At 35.5% G+C, this 23,146-nt stretch overlaps 1 protein-coding gene across 7 annotated transcripts in view; it reads left to right on the top strand.

The window, feature by feature from the left end:
• LOC125255161 (protocadherin-15-like) overlaps window positions 1–23,146 on the top strand; it is a 265,679-nt gene that overhangs the window by 90,966 nt on the left and 151,567 nt on the right. For all 7 annotated transcript variants that reach the window (XR_007181843.1, XM_048170191.1, XM_048170190.1 and 4 more), the window contains 2 exons: window positions 15,882–15,990; window positions 16,575–16,687. Coding sequence is in view for 6 of the 7 variants with exons in the window: in XM_048170191.1 (XP_048026148.1) it covers window positions 15,882–15,990; window positions 16,575–16,687 (222 nt within the window). In the remaining variant the exon portion in view is untranslated. The remainder of the gene's footprint in view (window positions 1–15,881; window positions 15,991–16,574; window positions 16,688–23,146) is intronic.

Raw genomic sequence — 23,146 nt, 5'->3', positions numbered from 1 at the left:
GTATTCTATTATATTCTTTAAAATATAATGTATTTCTGTGATGCAAAGTGTCTGAACAATTATGTTACCTCTATGGCATTTCATATAGGCTTTTAGCTTAAAAGCATGCACATTTGGAGAAATATTGATGGATTCTCATATGTTTGTCAATTTTCTATACAGAAGAGTAATATTTATTCAGGATTTATTGTCATTACTATGAGTGTTGGATACTGTGTTTTCAATTCATACTCACAGCCGGAGGGCGCTCTGTACACCTTTAGTCCACAAATGCCTGAGCACTAAAGAAGAATAGGCAATCCAGGAACTAACCGAACTAACAGAGGACAGAGATCGCTAACTATGGCTATTCAAAACACTTTTCAAGACAATAAATACACAATTGAGACGATGAATGCATGTATTGACTCAGAATTTGCATCTGAATAGCCCCTCCGTGGGCGTGGCCGCATTAGCGGATAATGACAGTTTTTTAAGTTTTCTCAGTGTGTTCCGCACCGTCAGCTGAAGTGTTGCGAAATGTTGAATCGCGTCGGAGCCACCTGCTGGTACGGAAAGGCATTTCATCTCACGCAGGTGCAGAACGGACGTGCTACTTGCATTTTCCAACATGACAATGCCAGACCACATACTGCATCAATTACAACATCATGGCTGCCTAGAAGAAGGATTCGGGTACTGAAATGGCCAGCCTGCAGTCCAGATCTTTCACCCGTAGAAAACATTTGGCGCATCATAAAGAGGAAGATGCGACAAAGAAGACCTAAAACAGTTGAGCAACTAGAAGCCTGTATTAGACAAGAATGGGACAACATTCCTATTCCTAAACTTGAGCAACTTGTCTCCTCAGTCCCCAGCTGTTTGCAGACTGTTATAAAAAGAAGAGGGGATGCCACACAGTGGTAAACATGGCCTTGTCCCAACTTTTTTGAGATGTGTCGATGTCATGAAATTTAAAATAAACTTTCCCAACTATCATTTTTCCCTTAAAATGATACATTTTCTCAGTTTAAACATTTGATATGTCATCTATGTTGTATTCTGAATAAAATATTGAAATTTGAAACTTCCACATCAATGCATTCTGTTTTTATTCACAATTTGTACACAATTGTCCCAACTTTTTTGGAATTGGGTTTGTAGATGGAATTCCCACTGACATTGCATGGCATTATATGACTGACAGACGGCAACGGTTGGAGTTAAAAATCATCATTTGTGTTCTACTGAAGAAACAAAGTCACCTACATCTTGGATGCCCTAGGGGTAAGCAGATAAACGTCAAATTTTCATTTTTGGGTGAACTATCCCTTTAATAAGTGTTTGTTCAACTTAACATTGCTGAGTGAAACGCACAAATTAATGTTGACAGAACTAACTTGGCAGTGGATCCATAGTTCCCAGCATGCTTTGCAAGGGACTATGATGCAGGAGAGTAAATTCAGGGATTAAAGTGTAAATTTATATTTCAGTAAAGGGAAAGATGTTGTTAGTTTATGTTAGTGTTTAATGTTCAGTTATGTTGGACATTTAGAGGAGTTTCTGTAATGTTTTTTTTAAATTTTGTGGTTACCATTATGCAGAAGAGTGGCACCTGTGATTGGCTGTGAGCACTCAGATATACATTAGGATGTAACATTAGGATGTAATTCTTGCTCTCAATTCAGTTGAGTTTGTTCAATGAGTTATTTTTTGAGTGCATTTTATAGAGCAAATAATAATTTAATAAGGTAAATTAAGTGTTCAACTTACATAATAAACATTATTAAGTAAACTGCACATATTAATATTATGTAACAGTGACAAATTCAAATTATTTGTATTTACTTAAAGACATTTTGTCAGCTCTACTTGAATTTCTTTTGTTCATACAACTAAATTATTATTTGTACAAATTACTCAATATAGTTGCGTGGAACGACTTGACACTGCTTTTTTAAGTAAATCCAATTATTAATTTTTTGAGTGTTTTTTTTTTTTTTTTTTTCTTCCCTTGTGTACGGCACGTGGCATAGGCATAGGCAGACTGGAATGTCTTGTTTTACACAAATATTTTTTTGTAGCAAGCAACAACAGCAGCACATTGAATTTAAGCACATATTTGACTTGCATTTCAAACGTTTCAGTTATATGATTTGTATAGCTTTTTCAGTTATTTTAAATGGGACCGGAAATAGAAGCAAACTAAAGAAGGGAGTCATCATTGTTTATTCATGAAATATGAATTTACTGGCTCTTAAATCTTTTGTACAAACAAAGATAAGAAATGCTGTGAATGTAGTTGCATTTGATTGGAAACATTAGAGAAGCTACATTAAAAGAGATCACAATTTATTTATATTTTACAAGGATAAAAATCTAGCAAATCTCAATATGAATAACTTTTTTCTTTGTTATAAACCCCAGTGTGTTTATACAGTCAAGCTGTCAGTCCGCAAAGTACATTAATAGTGCTAAAAGCACGGAAAGCTAAAAGCATTACGAGACAGATAATTCACAGGTAATTAGTTTAACACTTCAAACATGAGAGGTGATGGTGATTCATTGATTAAATGTTCCCAATTTAAATGTAAAACAGATAGCTTATTAACAGCCTACTGAAGATTTTTTTTTTTTAAACAGAGGAAAAAAAAAAAAAAAAAAACATTGCTTAGACGTACTACTTCTCACTGCAGAAGCATTCCCTTTTTTGACAGTAGCAAGAGTAATTTCCTTATTGTTCCCACATTTCTGCTTTTTCGTTTGTTAATTAGGTTTGTAAAGTCCCACAACCTTCTATCTAGACTTGAAAAAGTTGCATAAAACATAAAAGTTCCGAATCACATTTTTTTCCCCCGACCGTAGTAAAAGCAACCTAAAAGCTTTTTGTTCATTGTGGGAGTGTTAGTACATTAGCGCTTTAGCTCTTTCAGCCCATTTGCCTTATCCGTGCTTGTCTGACAGCCAGAGTGAGCAAAGAGGTGCTCTAAATCATGTTTACTTTAACATTTGGAGCCGTTTGACTTCGGGCCAGCAGATGCATCCAAGGACACATTTTAGGGGAACCGTGTTGTGCGTGGCCAATGATTAGGTATTCTAAAGCCCAGTCGCCTTTATCAGCTGTCAGAAGAGCTGCACTCTGCTCATTGTGTCATTACTCAGGTGGTCGGTTTACTCCACAGCTAGCCTCTTTTTCACTTCGATGTGTTTCCCTTTGTCTGTACCCTCTTCATTTTAACACATCTGCACTCCTCTCTGTTTCTCTGTCTTTTTTCCTTCAGCCTACTGCGTTATCTCATGATGTGCTTCCTGGAGTATATCAGTACCTCTGCTACAGCATAATTCATGTAGTTCATGTACTTAATTATTTCGCTCATGTTCTTGCTAGATTAAAAAATGGCATCTTCAGAGTATAAATTTAAATGAAAGAAAGCTTTACATATGTGTGATTGATAAAAATCATATATCATGCTGTAATTTTTTGTGTTGTAATTTTTATCATGGCAACCAAGCAGTTAGTGTGTGGATATATAATATAAAATATATTGGAAAAATAAGTAATAAAGGAATAATAAGTAAAATAAGTATGCATATTATTTATAAAAACATGATACTTTCACTATTAAGTTTCAATAATTATGTACATAAATGTATGTTTATGCATATATAGTCATCAGTTTTACTAATTAATTCTAAAGTCTTAAATTTCGTCTCTCTAAAAGAAAGATAAAGCAAATATCTATGCATGATATCAGTTAATTTTAATATATGTATATATACAGTCGGGTACAGAAAGTATTCAGACCCCATTAAATTTTTCACTCCTTGTTATATTGCAACCATTTGCTAAAATCATTTCCTCATTAATGTACACACAGCACCCCATATTGACAGAAAAACACAGAATTGTTGACATTTTTGCAGATTTATAAAAAAAAAAAAAAAAAAAAAAAAAAAAAATATATATATATATATATATATATATATATATATATATATATATATATATATTATGAAGAGTTTGGTTCCAAAACGCGATAAACAGTTTCCGCCAAAATCAGTATTGTATCTGGTCAGTATTGAAAAGTCATTTATTAATTTTGCACAAAATCAGTCATGTTATTTTGTCATGTTTTCTCCCTTTCTTTCTAAAACGTGACAAACGCCAGTCTCCTTGCAGAATGCGATATATCCGCTCAACCAATTACAGTGCACCATTCCACGCACTGTAAAGATTGAAGGCTTTTTAAAAAGCCGTTTTTTTCATGATACCAATGTACTATATATATATATATATATAATGAATTATAATTAAAATGAAAAAAAAAATGAAAAAAAAAACAAACAAACTAAATAATTGATTTCAATTGATGTTTGCCTATTAAAGGGGGGTGTAATGCTATTTTATGCATTCTGAATTTACACTGTTAAAGAGTTGCATTCTTTTGCTAAATATGGCCAAAGTTTCAAAACACAAGTTGGACTTATGACAAGAGAGTGGAATTCCTTGTATAGGCACTTCTCCCTGGTAAACCTGCATACACACATCACCCAGAGCAAGAGCAAGAGCACGCCCATCAGCGCGCTTCGTTCGGGATACAGAAGCCGAGAGATTTTTCAACAATGGCTGTGTCCCAATTCAGGGGGTGCACCCTTTGCAGGCTGCATACATCATCGAGGCAGTTTCATTTAAGAAAAAAATAACTGTTAGATTGCAACATAAGAAAGAAATTACAGTATTTTACACCTCACAATGCATATCTGTCAATTTTATTACGGTTACTTTTTTAAAATATGACATCCTTGATGAAGTATTCAGCCATAAAATGCGAACTCTGGAGGACGCAGCCTCCGAAATGAGACGCAACTCCTGTCACCGAAGGAGTGTGTTTTTGGTTGTAAGGGAAAGATTACCTTTTTCAGCTTCCCAAAGAACCCAGCATCAAAGAAACAATGGGTGAAGTTTGTTTTTCCGGGGCAGCAACAGAGTTGTGCATGTATGTTTGTTTATTCCTGTGATTTCGGTGAAGAATACTTTGTAAACAAGTCCCAGTTCTTCGCTGGATTTGCAGATCGCGGGTGGTGAGCTGCATCAGATGTCTGTGTTTTGTTGGCAATCGGCGAGCAAGTGCATATAATGTAAACAACACAAGCGTTTTTGTTTCCTTTTTTATTTATAATAATGTCGCAGTTAGCAGACGATCTCTACACAAAAGCTCCGGGCGCTCGTGACTCTTTAACTCGCCCACTGTACTGATGGCAGGCACGCCTCCAGGAGCTCGGCTTTTTTCTGAAAGTCTCGGTTTAGCGTATCTATCTTTTATAAATATGATAAAACTAAAGACTTTTCGGAGATACAAAGGATGCATTGTTACTCTATATGTACTCAAGGTTAACATGAGATTGGCAGAAACTGTGTGTGATACCCCCCTTTAACTAATTATTATGAATTAACTGATTGATATCATACGTATTTGATACCAATATATCTTTCAGAGTCGAAATGTAATGTATATATGTATATGGGTCAATGACGTGACGGGTCATTTTTCTGTCCAAAGATATGACATCCAAAGTATGTAAGGTAGTACAACTAAATCTCTTTTATTGAATCCAAAAGGTTTTAATTATATTTGCTACAGGTATTTTAAAGATTTTAAAGTGTGAAAAAATCATTCAGTTTAACCGTCCAAACACCAATACAGCCATTTCATTTGTGATTAAAATATCTTAAAATAAAATAAATGTATATAGTTTTTATTCTGGCATGATTTTATAACATCATATATCAACATGGTGCAAAATGGTATTAAAATTATGTGTAGAAGTCGTTGCTTTGTTATGAGAAAGAATGTCCGGAAAAATGAATTTCATTGATGTCATTCAGAGTAACCATAAAGGGACCATTTTGGATCAAGTCACACCTGCACAGGACCACATGGTCATGAAGCAAAGTAACTAACTTTCTCTTAACTCTCTTTTCTATTGCTCATACACATGTCCCGAAACATCAGGTCATTCGGTACAACCGCTATAAAACATGGACAATGTTATAATATTTTGAATATAAAATGTTTGATTGTTCTTTTGCCAGCTAGCTAGCAAGGCTATCAGCCTTTTAGCATTGTTTGAAAATATTGTCATTCGGTATAACCAAAAGTGTCATTTGGTAAAACCGACATTTTGGTTAAACCAAATGACTTTTTTGGTGTCAAATTTTGTCCATCTTGTAAAAAAAAATATATATATATATGTGACCCGTCACGGAAACCAGGGACACAAGTCGGCAGCACAACTCTCGAGCAAAATGAGAAAGAAGCATTTTTTTCAAAATTGGTGATTTTTGTTTTTTTGCAGAATCTGTTAGTTGAGATCATGAAGAAGCCTTTCCGTGTTTGAGATAGCAGTATTGGTATATTTAAAAGCGTACATTTTGAGGTTGAAATCGGCTTGTTTTTCGGAGACTCTAGCACGCAGTAGGGGCGTGTCATTGTCTGTGTGTATTTCCATACTGGGAAGCGTGGCTACTTACTATGCAGCGCTCTGGCCGGCTCTAGCTGATATCAAAATTCAATGAATGTTTTGAAGTACTTCTTCGACAAGCCGGATGCTTATGAACAAGCGCTCACTGATTCTGAAGACGATCTGAGCGACGATGAAAGCGGCATAATAAGACATTACCTCTCTGGAGTCGGGTAACGCGCCGGCGCATTTTGCAGGATTTTTTTCACATTGCAGCAAAACAGACTTAAAATACTCCGTCATTTTTTGTCATAGAGACTAATATATCAATTGAAACTATAGAATGTCTTCTTTTATTTGTGTACACTCAGAGTAAAAACAAAATGTTGTGCTTTTTGAAAAATAATGAAAACTAACATTATGCGTGATCTCTCGTCTCCCTCTGAACGAAGTCCAATCTGATAGTTCTCAGAAAATGAACTGTAACTTAGTGAATACTAATCATAAAAAAATTATACTTAGCCTATGTCTGAAAAAACGTTGAAATGTCAAGTGTTAAAATGTGTAAGTCAAATCGAAAACAAACCTTCTGTGTTTATGTAATCTGTATGAAAAGAGAGCCATGTCAGAAGTCCGTGATTCAGCTCATTATCTGCTAATGCGGCCACGGCCACGGAGCCAGCGCTATTCAGACGCAAATTCTGAGTCAATGCATGCATTCATCGTCTCAATCGTGTATTTATTGACTTGAAAAGTGTTTTGAATAGCCATAGTTAGCGATCTCTGGCCTCTCTGTTAGTCCAGTTATTTCCTGGATTGCCTATTCTTCTTTAACAGGCTTCTCAGGTGAGAACATTTCATTTCATGATTATAGTGACCAAAATGATCACGGTTATCACAGAATCCTGTTCAAAAAGTCAATTCACCAAGTTTTATGTGGAAAACCAGCAAATAAAAAATAAAATTAGCATCAATATGTACTTTTTCTTTACATAAACATTAAAATAATAACATTAAAAATGATGGGCAGATTTTAAAGGAGTGTCTTGCAACATGTTATCTACAATGCACAAGTTCAAATAGAGTTTTGACAAAAAAGTCACATATTTCAGCCTCTAAATCATTTTTATAAAAGTCAAAAAAGATAAATTACTGACATTTACAATGCACATTAACCTTTATTATTAATAGTATGTGGTCCATGCAGCTTTACAGGGGGTATGGCTTATCTAAATGAGATGTAAATGAGCCCTATTGTCACTCCCAGCAGGTAAGAACAGGCGAGAACTGCAACTTTAGAGGCGTTTTTCTCCCTATAGAGCTTTCTTGATTGCCTACCTTCAAATGGCCACAACTTCTCCAAATATTATCAGATTTCCATGTGTCACACATCGTTGGAAAGCTTGGAGACTGCACTTTCAGAATCTGTGAATAACTCAAAATGCCCCAAAACCGACTTGTGTCCCTACTTTCCGTGACTGGTCACATATATATATAATCTCATAATGTCATTGTTAACACTTAATAAAACTATGTTGTTGTTTTTTTATTTATTTTTTTTACACTTTTAAAAACCTTATTCATCAATGACCCATATGTTTATGTATATATTTATAAATTATATTAATTCTAAATGCTTGCATTTCATCTCAGTTTAGCACTTTTGCTCTACAAGTGGTTTTATGGATATAGGTTTTTTTTTGTTTTTTTTTACTTTAAAACATTTTTGCAGTGTGCCTTCATATCGGCCAGCACTAGCTCCACAAAACATTTTGAATTAAGAAGTCATACAGCTTGCCTACCGTGTACACACACGCATACACACCTTACCTCAAGTTTACCTCATCCTTACAGTCCTCTAGTTTGTTTATCATAAAAAAAAGCTTTTTCCTTTAAGAGACAACATTTCTTTGATCAAATCAACAGAAGAGAAACACATCTGTTGCTCTCCTGCACAGAAGAATGGCGTGTGGAAGGTGTGAGGAGAGTAGACGCTTTCACAAACTGATCATGTCTGACAGGTGTTTTATTCGGCCTCTGAGAGCCTCTCCACTCCTAACACAACATGAAAGGTCAAGCAAAGCCAGCCTCAAGTGGTGACCGCCTCGCGCTTGCCATCTTTCCCCTGCGCAGGCCATCTGAAATGGATACCGCAGCTACCAAGTCAAATACCTTTGGGAAACCAGTGAGTGTAAATGTCACATATGGGGGATCCAGGACTGAAGAAATTAATAGCTTTTTTCAGAGTCTACTGCCCATTTTGGCTGAGCTATGGCTGCTATTTGAAGTCCTCTCCCGTTCCCACATATAGATGATTATTGAGCATACACGCAGGATTCACTGTAATGGCTTTTCCTCATTTCAACACACAGCTGAAAGGATGAGTGAGAACCTGCAGCAGCCGTTGTGATCCAGGTGCTGTTTTATAAATTCTGTAATGGCGATGATTAGGTAATCTTCTCCTTTTGCCATGTGCGTTTCATGTGTCGAGGGCATCCATTACTGTATCACCGTCATAGAGGGTTCTACGGTTTTAAATGCTGACAACTTACATTTCTTAAACTAAACACATTTAATTTTTATGATTATGAAATTGAGCAAATTGATGTTAAATTTACTGTTAAACAATAAAATATAAAAATCATTTTTAAAAATTATTATTTTTAATATATATTTTTTTTTACTGATTAAACTTATATTTTCCAGTCAACCAACAGATTATTTAATCTTTTTTTTTTTTAAATAAGTTCTTTTTATCCCACCAGGGGTCTGAATGTGTTATATTGGAGACTCTCTGTGGAAAGCAGTTTTGAAGTCAGTCCAGTCTTATCTAAAGGGCAGCAAACAGGGATGACACACTTTTTGATACTCTAATTTGGTTATTTGGCCAGTTTATTGCTTCAGCGGCCTACTGTTGGGAGCTCTTGGTGGGAGGTTAATAAAATGCCAGTAATGAGTCACGTTCCTCATTAATTACTGTAATAAAAGACCAGGTTCAAAGATCCCGCATGGACCGAGCTCATCTCAGTCCCCTGAACACTTAGGCCAGAGGCAAACTCTTTGCAGAGTCATAAATAATTTTTTTTTGGTAAGATTTATTTTTGTTGCTTTGCTGTTGTTTGTATAGGACAGTGTGGAATGTGGACAGGAAGTAGAAAATAGATCAAATTAGCCAGGATTGAGAATCAGGTGACCCAAATCTGTGATGAAGTTAATATGACCATAATGACCACAAATACACTACTGTTCCAAAGACTGAGGTCAGTAAGTTTTTTTGTTTTTCTAAGAAATTAATGCTTTTATTCAACAAGGATGTATTAAATTGATCAAATGTTGACACTAAAGCCCTGGGTATGCATCTTATGCATTTCTTTTTTTTTTTTTTTTTTTTTACGTGTATGCTTATAGTCGAATGCACAGCCTTGGAAAGTATACAGTTAAATGCACAGCCTTCAATTGTCGAACGCACAGCCTTGGAAAGTATACACTTTCTAACCTCTTCGCACAATCTGTTGTCTATAAAGGCCTCCATTGTCCATTGTAGCTTGCATGCATTCCGTTCTGTTCTGTTTATGCAGTTTTTCTTTGACTATCTTGTGAATCGATGCCCCCAGTGCACGGTTGCCACCTTGTGGATAAAAAATTTAAATCCACATGTGCGACCTGCATGTACTAGTATGCGTGGATACGCATATAACAGACAAAAGTTAAAACGCACGTGCAAATGATCCAAATTAGCAACGGCAGAAAACAGACAGAGAATTAAAAAAACCCGAGACACAAGAAACCATGATAACGCTCATAAATGCAGTGTAACATCATGCAAGACTTTGCAAGGAATGACTAAATAAACTGGGCTTATATAGGCAGAGTTAACAAGGGTAATGAGAAACAGCTAAAAGTAACCAGGCATAATGAACTAATTGTAATGGGTTATATTGGGCATAATGGGTTTTGGGAAGTGCAGTCCACGATGAGACAACTAAGACAGACGGAGTGCCCTCAAGAGGAAATCAAGGGTACTCCAGCTGTTGCATGTAGCAATAATATACTTATTGCAAAAACATTGTACCAACCCCAAAACTTTGAACGGTTGTGTATAAGACTCAAAACTGTTTCTTAACCATGACACTTCTTGATATGACATTGAAAATCAAACGATCCTAGGTGTATATGACTTTCTTCTTTCTGATAAACACAATCAGAGTTATATTAATAAATATCCTGACGCATCCAAGCTTTATAATGGCAGTGAACAAGACCAACAAGTATGAAGCTCAAGAAAGTGCATCCATCCATCATAAACGTACTCTGCACAGCTCTGAGTGGTTAATAAAGGCCTTCTGAAGTGAAACAATGCATTTGTGTAAGAAAATATATATATTTAACACATTATAAAGTAAAATATCTAGCTTCCGCCAGACCACCTTCCATATTCAGAAGGGCTTTATCCTTTTAAGCCCACTATAGCACCCCTTGTCTTAACGCTGAGAATTACATTGCATTATGAATTGCATTGTGACACCACTCAGGACACAATGTTGCATTAGTTTTCATAGCGAGAAGCATTTGCATTCGCATACTTAGGCATATTACAGGCCCTGGGCTACATCCGAACAACAGCACTATACAGTTGTCAATGCTGTTTGATAAGCTAAATATGGTTCTGTTCATATGTGACAACCTGCAATTTTCATGGGTCATGACTGAATGTTTAGAGTGTGTTCAGTTGGTAAGTGCTGTATTAACGGAACCACAGTCGACAATTAGCTGCCTGTCATGTCACTGACAAACACGTGGCATAAGCGTTCTCTTCGCGGCTTATTGTTTTGCTGTCAGTCATTAATATCATTGCCTGCGAGGTTAGGAAAAATGGCAGAAAAATAGGCCAATTGTGTAGGTGTTGAGCGAGACCAAACTCCCGTTCTGTTTGGGTGAAGGAGGACATAAAAGAAAAAGAAAAAAGAAAAGCTTTTTCATCACACACAGTACCTTTAGAGAATGAGTGTCGAAAAATGGTGGCAACAGAAATATTCGATAAATAATTACTTTTTTTATAATCCATTATTCATCATAGCATGCTAGCCAAACACATTCATGTTTATGTGGACAAACATTGCTCTAGCTAATATGAAACAAAGCACACTGCGAATTGTGAGCTACTTCAGCTTATGATGTCTCGCATAAGTAATATCAAATATATTACTGTAAATAAGTCATTTTCCCTTGTGTATTTTCTCCCAGGACTGTACAAATGCAGCATTTGTGTGCATAATGGATGACTGAGAGAGTATTATGGGTAATCACACCAAGCGAATACCCCAGAAGCTTGTGATTTACTGCTGTCAGAGGCATTATAATTGCAGGGGCTGGGAATTACAGGGCAACCATGAGAAATAAATCTTAAACATGCTGATTTTCTGCTGCTGCTTATTAAGTCTAGGAGGAATACATGTTTGTGTGTCCACTTACCATTTTTATGCAGCATAGCCGAGACCAGGCAATGTGTTTGGTTCTGTTGAAATGAGAAATGAACTTTGGGATTGTATTGCTCTCCTTGCATTTGGCATTTCTGATCTGTGGGTGTATTTGGATTTTATTTATTGTGCTTCATGCTTATATCCTGTAAGGTTATATAAGCCTATCTGATTACACTCTAAGTCAGTTTTCATTTCATTTTAAATCAGTAGTGTTTTTTTTCTTTCTTTTTTTTTCTAACAGTTCTGCAATTTATGCGGATTGTTGAGAAGGTCTTTGCTGTTACATTTCTAAGTGATCTCAAATTTTCCCCCAAACATACAAAAGCACATAATGAAATGAATAAAATTGAATCTAAAATTAAAAGGAAAACTGAAAATGTAAAAAATAATTGCTAATTCAAAATATTAATAAGTAATTAATTGTATACAAGTAATAAAACAGCACTGGAATTCAGTCTTTTGTACTGCTATTTTACAATAAAACTCTAAAACTTTAGATTGAAAAGTCATTCATAAGCTGCATGTGCAGGTGTTGAACTCAATAAAGACCTTCTTCATCTCTGGCAGGTTTGATTTCAATTAATTTTAGATAAATATCCACTTCATCTAGTGCTCTTACTGTTATTTTACAGACTGAGAAACCACTACAAATGATTTAGTGTGTGAGTGCTTCTGAAACAACAGAGTCAAACCATTTTTCTGAGTCATTTGACCCATTCATTGACACAAAATGACTCAAAAGAGTGATTTATACTTGAATTAAACATCGCTTATTCAATGGAAATTATGGGAGACATAAATTGATTGCTAAAGTATTGGCAGGAAACATGTAGACATCGGTGTGCACCGGTGTCTGAAGCATGTGTACAAATGCCAATGCAGTTGCTTACAGCAGTCATCTGACTTCACTGTCGTGTCAGCATGACTATAAAAGGGCGCATGCATAAAACATCATCAGCTTTGATTTTTTTGAAGGAAGACATGCAGGCATGGCTAAAATTATCAGTGCCAAAAAGGGCAAGTGCAAAACCTGGGAATCGAGTAGGAAGGATTTCGCCTTTCACTTTTATCCTCGAGAGACACCAACTTCCCCATAGCATTAGCAACTGAAGCAGCATCTTGTTCCCTTCTCAGGGAACTGGGTTACATGCGTAACCCTAAGATGTTTATTTAACCTTGCTACTTAATCAATATCTAAAATTTTTTTTTGCCAATGAAACTACATGATTTAAAAATGAAACCACATGAAGGTAGAAAATTTATGACACTCTCACCTTGCTACTGAGAAATTATTGTCCTATTGTCCAATATTGAGAACCACTCATATGTTTTTTTTTTTTTTTTCAAAAGTCAGTCTTCTTTCTGGTGATGTATGCAGGTATTTTACGATCATTTAGTGTGGTTAAACCCTGCCAAACTTGCATTCATCTGCTTCCATTTTCCAAGGTGCGAAATTGGGTCATGCAACAGGACGATGATCCCAAGCACACCAGCAAATCTACAACAGAATGGTTGGAAAAAAAAAAGAATCAATGTGTTGCACTGTCCCAGTCTAAGTCCAGACCTCAACCAGATTAAAATACTGTGGCAGGACAAATGCCTGCAAACCTCAATGAACTGAAACAACATTGTAAAGAATAGTGGGCCAAAATTCTTCCACAACAATGTGAAAGACTGATAAAGTCATATAGAAAATTAATACTTCAAGTTATTGCTTCTAAATGTGGTTCTACAAGCAATTAAATCATAGGGTGTACTTAGTTTGTCACACATGTCTTCTCCATTTTGGCTTTATTTTTGTTAAATAAATAATGGCACTGTGTAATATGTCATGTGTTGTTCATCTGAGGTTGTATTTACTTAATTTTAAGACCTGCTAAAACTGGATGCTTTTTTTATAAGGACCATAGAATTGAAAAAGGGTGTACTTTCTTTTTCACATGACTGCAGCTACAATTAGCATCAAGCTACATATGACAATTTATGAGAATAATACTACACCTTTACTTGAAACACACTGTAGACCACCATTGAGTGTTATAATAACTTCCGATTGTGTTCTAATGTGAATTTGGTCATTCTAATGTGAATTTGGTCATATGATGAGGCAGAAATATGTTGTTTGTAGCATTTTAGAATTAGCTAATCGCTAGACCTACTTAGCATTTCTCATGTAAACATCCTTTATTCTTATAAAAATAGCCCAAATCACATGATGTTCTTTTGTGGTAGTCTGATGTACGTCACAATCTAGAAGAAAATATCTGCCGTTACTTCAATTTCATCGCAACTTTAAGCTTGTGTTAGGCACTTGGACTTTTTTAAGTGTCGTTTTTTCAGAACTGAGTTTTGGCACAGCTGTCTTCAGGATCAGTTTCTCCCTGCTCTTTGCTGACTTGCAGAGCAGCTTTTTTTGTTATTTGTATTTATTTATTTATTTTATTATTATTATTTTTTTTTCTGGCAGCTTCATTTTTACCCGGTCGTCTCAGGGTTCACCCATGCCACTCACTGTAACACTGTCATTTTCCAGAGGCGGCTTGAATTATAGATGAGCATATTTACTGACTGGTGATATTATGGCTGAGACAGAGAGAGAGGCAGAGAGAGATTTACTTATCCCTCAGGCTCAGGAAACGTGGAAGACGGGTCTCCGGAGCTCATAAACAAGAGAGGGGAAATGTGGCCTTGAATTTTGCGGACAAACATCTGTAGCTCATTTGCAGCAAGTGACAGGAATGTTGATGCCGCTTCTCACGTGATCATTGTGTTGTCGCTTTGTTGCCTGATAAATTTATGTAGCGTGGATCTCCCCTTGCCATCTGTTTTGTCTGTATTTGCATGTGCGTTGTAAATGTTGCTGTGACGTTACATGACAATGCCAAAATCTTGTTTTCTAGTCAAAATAAATCCAATTGCACTTGACACTTGGACTCTTAAGTGTCTAAATACATGTATCTTTTGTTATGCATGTTTATTTTTACTGGAAAAATGACAAATAGTACATCTATTAATTTATTCCAAAATATATTACATAAATACAAAGAGTTGAATACACCTGTTCTATGATGAGCATATAATCCAGTTTTTGGAGGCTTAAAGTGAAAAGTCTTAGATGTCATCTGTCCTGATAAGATAATGAAGAAAAATATATTAAGAAAGTAGTTTGTCATAATCTGATGATTGATTGATTGATTGATTGATTGTTGGTTGGTTGGTTGGTTGGTTGGTTGGTTGGTTGATTGATTGATTGATTGATTGATTGATTGATTGATTGATTGATTGATTGATTGACTGATTGACTGATTGATTGATTGATTGATTGGAAAGCAGCAAAGCAGTTTGGGGTAAATTATTTGAAAAAAAAATTGTCTTTGAAGTCAAAGTCATGTGATAAAAACAGTTATTGATATCAGTTCAAGTTTAAAAAAAAATAATTTAAAGGGTGAAAGTAGTTTGGCATAATCTTTTATTATTATTATTTATTATTAACAATTCCTTCTTCTTCTTCTTCTTCTTCTTCTTCTTCTTCTTATTATTATAGATAATAAGCAGTGAAGGAGTTTTGGTGAAGCATTCCTCAAAATTATTGTCAATCAACAAAATCAACAATCAACAAAGTCATGTGGTGCAACCAACAAAATAATTAAATAATGTCATAGTTTTAAAGTTACTTTTTTATTATATTTTAATTTCGAAATCATATATATATATATATATATATATATATATATATATAATGATTAAGATGTATTCAAAGTATAAGGAAAACTGTATGTATCTAAATACTTTTTGCCTTAGGGTCAATAAATTTAAAACATTTCTTGAAATGTTTTTCAAAATCAACATGAATGCTAAGTGAACATTTTCTAAAAATATTTTAAACTAGTTATTTAGAAAGATTTTTTTTTTTTTCCAGGTGTAAATAATGCACTAATCTTCTCTGTGTCTCTTTTCTAGAGCCGAGTAAACCCTGTCAATGTGACTCCTCCCATTCAAGCTGTGGATCAAGACAGAAACATCCAGCCACCGTCAGATCGCCCGGGAATCCTGTACTCCATTCTCATTGGTAGGTCTCTCTCAGGCTCTCTGTACTCTATATTGAGACGCTACCGGCATACAAGGCCTCACTGTGGAGGAAACAGTGGTTTTCCAAGGAAAGGCAGAGCAGAGTGGCAAGTTGGAAATTCAGCGGGAGTCAAATGCGTTTATGCCGTTGGGCAAGGTGCGCCCACCCACTGTGCTTTGAGATGAAACCTGGAAGCAAAGCAGTGGGCTCGGGAAACCACTCTGCTTGCGACCTGAGCTGAGGAACTAAAGTGCGCTGCCGGAATTGTTAGACCTCCAGTCAGGGATATGTCAGAACATATTGTAGGCCACAGCTAATACCGGCTCAATCTGACAGCAGCCTTGTGCTTTTAACTCTCAACAAAGCACTCACTATTGAATGTGGCTATTTATAGAGGAAGTGCATTAATGATTTTATTCTGCTTTTCTATATGAAGTATGGCTATGAAAATGAATACACTATGTTTCAAAGTCATGGTGACCCAGTGAGTTGTTATTATGTTCAATGGCAAACACTTCAATACGAGTCATTAATCGAGTCATTATGCATCCGTCCATTTTACCCCCATTCTTCTGTTTTTGTAGGGAAACCTGCGCCATATGCAGAGTATTTCTCGTTGAATCGGACTACAGCTGAGCTTCAGCTCCTGAAACCCATCAGCAGAGAACAGTACCAGCATTTCGACTTGGTAATCAAGGTAATAATGACAACATCAACAACAAAATGGTCACTAATGTAAGCAAGTAAAGTTAAGTAAGCAAGGAAGTGAAATTAAATGCAAATTTAAAATATCTCATATTTTTGGATAAATACATACATACATACATGCCTGGAAAATAAGATTAAATTAAATGCAAAATATCAAGAAATTTAAAATATCTTCACCTGGGAAGTTCCCATGACAAAACAGCACGGTGCCCATCAGCTGATCAGCTGTTCTTACTAGTGTACTTCTCTGTTCTCAACTTTAAAACTTGCCATCTCATCAACTTGTGAAATATATCAAGAAAAAACGAAACAACTTGAATTGCGCTGTTTGTAAGTTAACTCGAACTAGCTTTAAAATGAATCAGAAGTATTCGCTGGGGTCACATGATCCATAAATGATAACATTACTTCCTCGAAGTGACCATCGCATATACCCTTCGCTTAACGGCCTTGTGGAAGGGCCCTTCGTAAAAGGATTCAGTTGTTCACTTTAATTTGGAACACCCCTACAAATGGCGTCCCCTTCTCCAAGTGCACTTCAAGGGTGTAAAAATGCTGTTTGGAATTTGCCCTATGGAAATGAACAAGGAATTAGTATACACACGGGAACAGGGGAAAACCGAACTAAAACACAGTCAAACAGTGAGCGAGCGAGCAAACAAGCAAGCGAGCGAATGAATGACTAGAAAATCAGTGAAATTAAATGTCAAACATCAGGAAATGTAAATTTAAAGATATCTCATCTTTTTGGATAGATAAATAAATATGTAATACATACATACATACACATACATACATGAAAACATGCTTGGAAAATCAGATAAATTAAACCGGGAAAAAAAAAAAAAAAATAAAATAAATAAATAAATAAATAAAAACAATCAAACAAGGCTGAGAAATCAGTGAAAATTAAATATTTTTTTTTATTATTATTCTTCCTAAATATTCTCTAAAATATTTCTTAGCTAAAAGTTGTGATTAAAAATAGTTTTATCCAGTTTTCACATATGAGATTTGTGGTGAATTTTTTTGTTCAAAAGTGTGGGAACCCTGGACATGGCCAAATGGCACCATCCAAAAATGATAATCAAAAATGATGATTTAAATATTATTTCCAGAATTTTAAGACATATATAACATGGGCATGAAACTGTACCGCATACTAGAAATTGCTCTAATCCAAGAGGCAAGAGAAAAAGAATTTTGTGGAATTGAACCCAAGCGTGTTCGTGAGTGTAGGAATTGAAGGTCAGGCTCTAAAATGATAGTCTACGCAGGTAAAAGGTGATGATCTGTAAAGAATGCTGTGCATGCCACCGGCCTTTTCACAGTGAGAAGCATGGACTGGACATGGACTTATGTTGATGAAACAGGCTGGGTGTTGAACCTCGTTGTTCTTTTCAGGATCAAAGAGCAAGAAGAACAAGACTAGCAGCCTTCAGCAATACCGCTATGGGTCCATGAGTGTGAATAGATTAAAGGCTAATTGAAAACATTAATAATCCTGTCAATGTTTACTCATTCCCCATGTCATTTTAAAACCCCTATGCTTTCTGCTGTGGAAAACAAAAGGAGCTCGAACCTCATATGCTAAGTTTGAAGATTTTTAGATTTACTGTTCATCACATAGAGCTACTGTACAATTTCAGAAGACATGGAATATAGTGCACTAGTCATATGAAGCATTTTCATGATTCTTGTATGTCTATTTGGTGCTTTTATATCCTTTTTGGAGCTTGACCCCTGGCCACTGTCTGCTTTCAGTGAAAACGTGAACAGTAACTATGTTTACATGGACACCTTTTGTTTCAATCAAACTAAAATTATTCAGATTTTTGAATTCTGAACTTAGTGTTCACATGAACACTAAATAGAGTAATTTGGTTGATGTGCGTGTTTATATGTCAAAAGCTTCAAATCAGAAATGATTTTTTGATATGTGCGCACTGAACGAATATACAGAGTTTCCCGCTGTTTACACATACCATTCTCCTAGATAAAATAGAATAGATAAATAGAATAAAATTTATCCTTAAAATAGATAAATATTAAATTACCCCAAGCTTTACTCACCCTCAAGCCATGCTAGGTGTTTATGACTTTCTTCTTTCTGATGAACACAATCTGTGATATATTAATAAATATCCTGACGCATCCGATCTTTATAATGGAAGTGAGCCGGATCAATGAGTATGAGCTGAAGAAAGTGCCTCAATCCACATCCATCCATCATAAACATATTCCATACGGCTTGGTGGGGGTTAATAAAGGCCTTTTGAAGCGAAGCGATGCGTTTGTGTAAAAAAATATCTATATTTAACAAGTTATGAAGTAAAATATCTAGCTTCCGCCAGACTGCCTTCACTATTCAACTTATGGAAAAATCTTAACTGACACGACGGCCAGTTCCTTTTTTTCGTAAGTTCAATACGGCAGGCGGTCTGGCGAAAGCTAGATATCTTACTTCATAGCTTGTTAAATATGTATATTTTTTTACCCAAACGCATCGCTTCATTTCACTGTGTGGAGTATGTTTATGATGGATGGACGTGGATGGAGACACTTTCTTCAGCTCATACTTCATTGATCCCGCTCACTGCCATTATAAAGCTCAGATGCGTCAGGGTATGTATTAATATATCTCAGATTGTGTTTATCAGAAAGAAGAAAGTCACATACACCTCGGATGGCTTAAGGTTGAGTAAAGCTTGGGGTAATTTTCATTTGAAAGTGAACTAATCCTTTAATATTTATCTATTTTTGGGACCTAATTATGAGATGCCGTGCTGCTTATATTTATCAAGCAGTAAACAGTAAACCTCTTCCCGCAGCCAAAACAAGGTGTCTGTGGATGAGAGTCCGAAACAAGGACTAGTGGGACATTGTCCTGCTTCATTTCACAGTCGATGAGTGGACAGAGAATTTTAGAATGACACGACAGTCATTTATGACACTTTATTCAACAACAACAAAAACAACAACAACAACAACTCATTCCACAAGTCATATGTCATTGATCCATTTCTACGTTATTGCACATGCAGTACTTTTCAGTTTTGGTTTTCAGTCCTCTCTCGATCAGGATTAGAAAAGGTTTAAACCACCCCTTATAATCCAAGCAAAATTTTAATGGATTTGGCCAATTCATTCCTAACTGATGTGGTTACATGTCACTTTATTTATTCTGACTGTGCAACTAGTCCGATTACAATTGTATTATTAGGGTCCATGTAAACACAGCTAGTGTTAAACTCCTTTTGTGTTCCACAGTCAAAAGAAAGTCTTACAGGTTTGAAACAGCATGAGGTGAGTAAATGATGACTGCATTTGTATTTTTGGGTAAAGTAAATCCTTTAGAATTCAGGTTTTGTTCTTTTGTTCAGATTCTGTTGTCATTTCTGATTCTTTTTACCCTCTAGCTTGTATTTAAAAGCGTCTGCACTTAGCAGGATTTATTTGGAATGAACAAAATGAGTAGAGTATACATGAGAAAACACTTATCCCCTGACTGCTCAAGCCAAACTAACCCAGATGGCCAGTTGGTCTTAGTCTTTCACACTGGCAGTTACAGAATAATATATTTGGCTGTTAGACCTTTTCCATGCTGTACAAACTAGCAAGTTGTGCAATGAATCCATTAACAATAAAACCACACACTGTAGAGTATGCTGAAAACCACAGATGCATAATATATGCATCATTCTCTATTTGTAAAGTTGACAATTTGACAATCAAAATTGACCCTATTTGTCTTTCTGATTTTATTGTAAACAGGTCTGTTCATATGATTCCAAAGTTTTCTAAATGTAATAACTTTGACTATAATAATAGTACTACATAAAAATAATAATAATAATAATAATAATAATAATAAAAATGTAATCAATATAATCTAAATATGCTAATTATTTTTAATACATATATAATGACAAATATATAATATGTTATTAACAATAATTAGAATGAGAAGTTGAAGTGGAAAATGTCATGTTTTTCTAACCTGTAATGTTTATTATATACTTTTTAATATTCCTACAACCAAAATGAAATGTTAGCTGGGTTGTATATATATTCATGAATGTACTGCTGTCATACACAAGATCAAATGAATGATATACTTCACAAAGTATCACAGACTGCCAGGTACAGTAGTTTTGCCTCTGCAAATCAGTGTAAGATCAGCAACAGAGTAACTCTTAGTTTTTCCTTAGGGAATTTCAGTTCTAGTACCACACAGATAAAATCAGTCCTATTGTGACAACAGCATGTCAACCTGCCAGTCAAGATCTCAGTTTCAAAGCAAAAGCAGCAAGGCTGAGCCCCCTTAAAATCCAATCACGTAGTCCGTACACTACAAGATTTCCAGAATCTATCAGTTTACACACATCTTTCAGTTGGATTCTGTAATATATCAGATATACAGTGGCCTCCAACAATATTTTAACACTTAGGCCAGGACTTAAAATTGTATGAATGCTATTGCATTAGATCAAACTCAGTGTTTCAGCAACATTTTTTTCAGTATGCATCAGACTGTCAGTCAGTCTGTGTGTGAACCATCGGTTTTCACTAGACTGAGTCTAGCTTTATTGACAGAAATATAATCTCTTTCTGTAGCTTTAATTATCTTTTTAATAATGCCTCGCTGTGAGCCAGTATACATCACACCACCAAAATATTATACATCATCTCATTTCACATTTTCATGCATTCCAAAATAAAAAATGCCTGCGAGGTTTCAATTTGAGCATGAGAGGTAATCTAGCTGATGCAATAAACTTTATATTCTGATGAGTTAAATGTTTATCACACTGGATGCTGTATATTCTTCCATATTTACAATTTTCTCAAGTCTTATTGATTCTCAGTCTGTCCTCACTACCTTTATAAGCCACTTTGATCTTGCCCTTCAGCCTAAATTGTTGCTGTCTAAAAAATATGTGCTGTAACTCATTTGGTTATAGCTAGATATTTTAATGTGGGAGTGATGATAGTCACATATTACATCAGGACTGATTTCATCTGTAGGTCTTGCTTGAATAAGACAGTTTACACCTACATCTTAATGACTTTTCTATAGTACTCAACTATTGATATATATGTCCATAAATTGGAACAGAACTGACGATGTGTTAGCCATGCACACCATTATGTGAATATGTTTATTTTTACCATGTCATTTTCACTTAAAGTTTGAGTTAGAATAGTTTGCAAGTGAGCAATTATAAACATAATGAGGCCGTAAACACGGACCTGTGAGTAGATGATACTTCGGTTGTCCTCGACAACTGTGTAGTTCCATTTAAGCACACTCTAAAGAAAAATGGTTCTAAACAGTACCAAATTAGGGTTCTTCAGCTTGTAACAATAGCAGAACCCTTTTTGGTGCTAAATAGAATGCTTTTTATAAGGTTCCATTAAGAACCATGCTTTGAAAGTTAAAATGTATAGACATTTTTTATGAGAGAAATCATTTGCCTTTTGAGAGTGTGTTGAAAGTCTATGTAATTGAATGGCTAAGCTCCAGAAAACTAGTAATGATATGGCTTTGGCAGTTACAGATTTGAAAAACAAAAAGGCAGGAAAAAAGAACCCTAAACGCTAACACGAAGAACCATTTCAGCATGTAAAGCAGTGGTCTCAAACTGCCCGCAACTGATCTCAAAAATAAAGCATAATCCGGCCCACTAAATTATTATTATTAGCTATCATTATTATTCTCTAGTTGTCTCGTACCATATTCCATGTACAAAGAAAACGTCGCCGTACTAAGGGGCCATTCACATATCGCGGCCGTGTCGCTTTCTCCTTCTTTGCAAAGCGCTTGCGCTCCCGTTTGTCGTTGCTATGCAACCATGAGCTGCGCTCTCCACGATAACGACGTTTCAGCAAAAGAAAAATTGATTTCTAGTCCTTGCATTAGATCTACTTCTAGATATATTTATGGAGATGAGAAATAAAAACCCGCCCTGTAAAGCTATGATCAACTGTTTGGCTGAGCTTTCGATGTTGTTAAGGAAAGGCCGAAGCTCATCGGTTGGTCCTTGTCACATGAAAAGTTGAGATGCTTTCATCTCGCCGCGGCATAGGCTGCCAGGTGTCTGGCAAGAAACAGAATAGTGTACAAATGTATTCAGGGATTGCATTTGTTCAGTACAGAGTTGTTCAGTGCAATATTTTGATGTTATTTAAGCTAAAATAAAGTAAGGGAAAATATTTGCACTAACTGTTAAAAACTAATACTGTATGTAACAATGATAGACACTGCTGTATAAATTTTTTTGTTAAGAATAGCAAAAATATTTTAGAAATGAAATTTCAAGTAAATGAGAAATAATGCAAAGGAAAGTAAATTTTCAGAAAATTTGCGCTTTCTTGTGCTTGAATGTTAAAATGGCCCTCCTATGAGGTGTCAATCACAGCAATGGCCCCCAGCAAATTTGAGTTT

Source organism: Megalobrama amblycephala, linkage group LG20, assembly GCF_018812025.1.
Source record: "Megalobrama amblycephala isolate DHTTF-2021 linkage group LG20, ASM1881202v1, whole genome shotgun sequence".
NCBI lineage: Eukaryota > Metazoa > Chordata > Actinopteri > Cypriniformes > Xenocyprididae > Megalobrama > Megalobrama amblycephala.
This window is presented reverse-complemented; position numbering and strand designations above follow the sequence as displayed.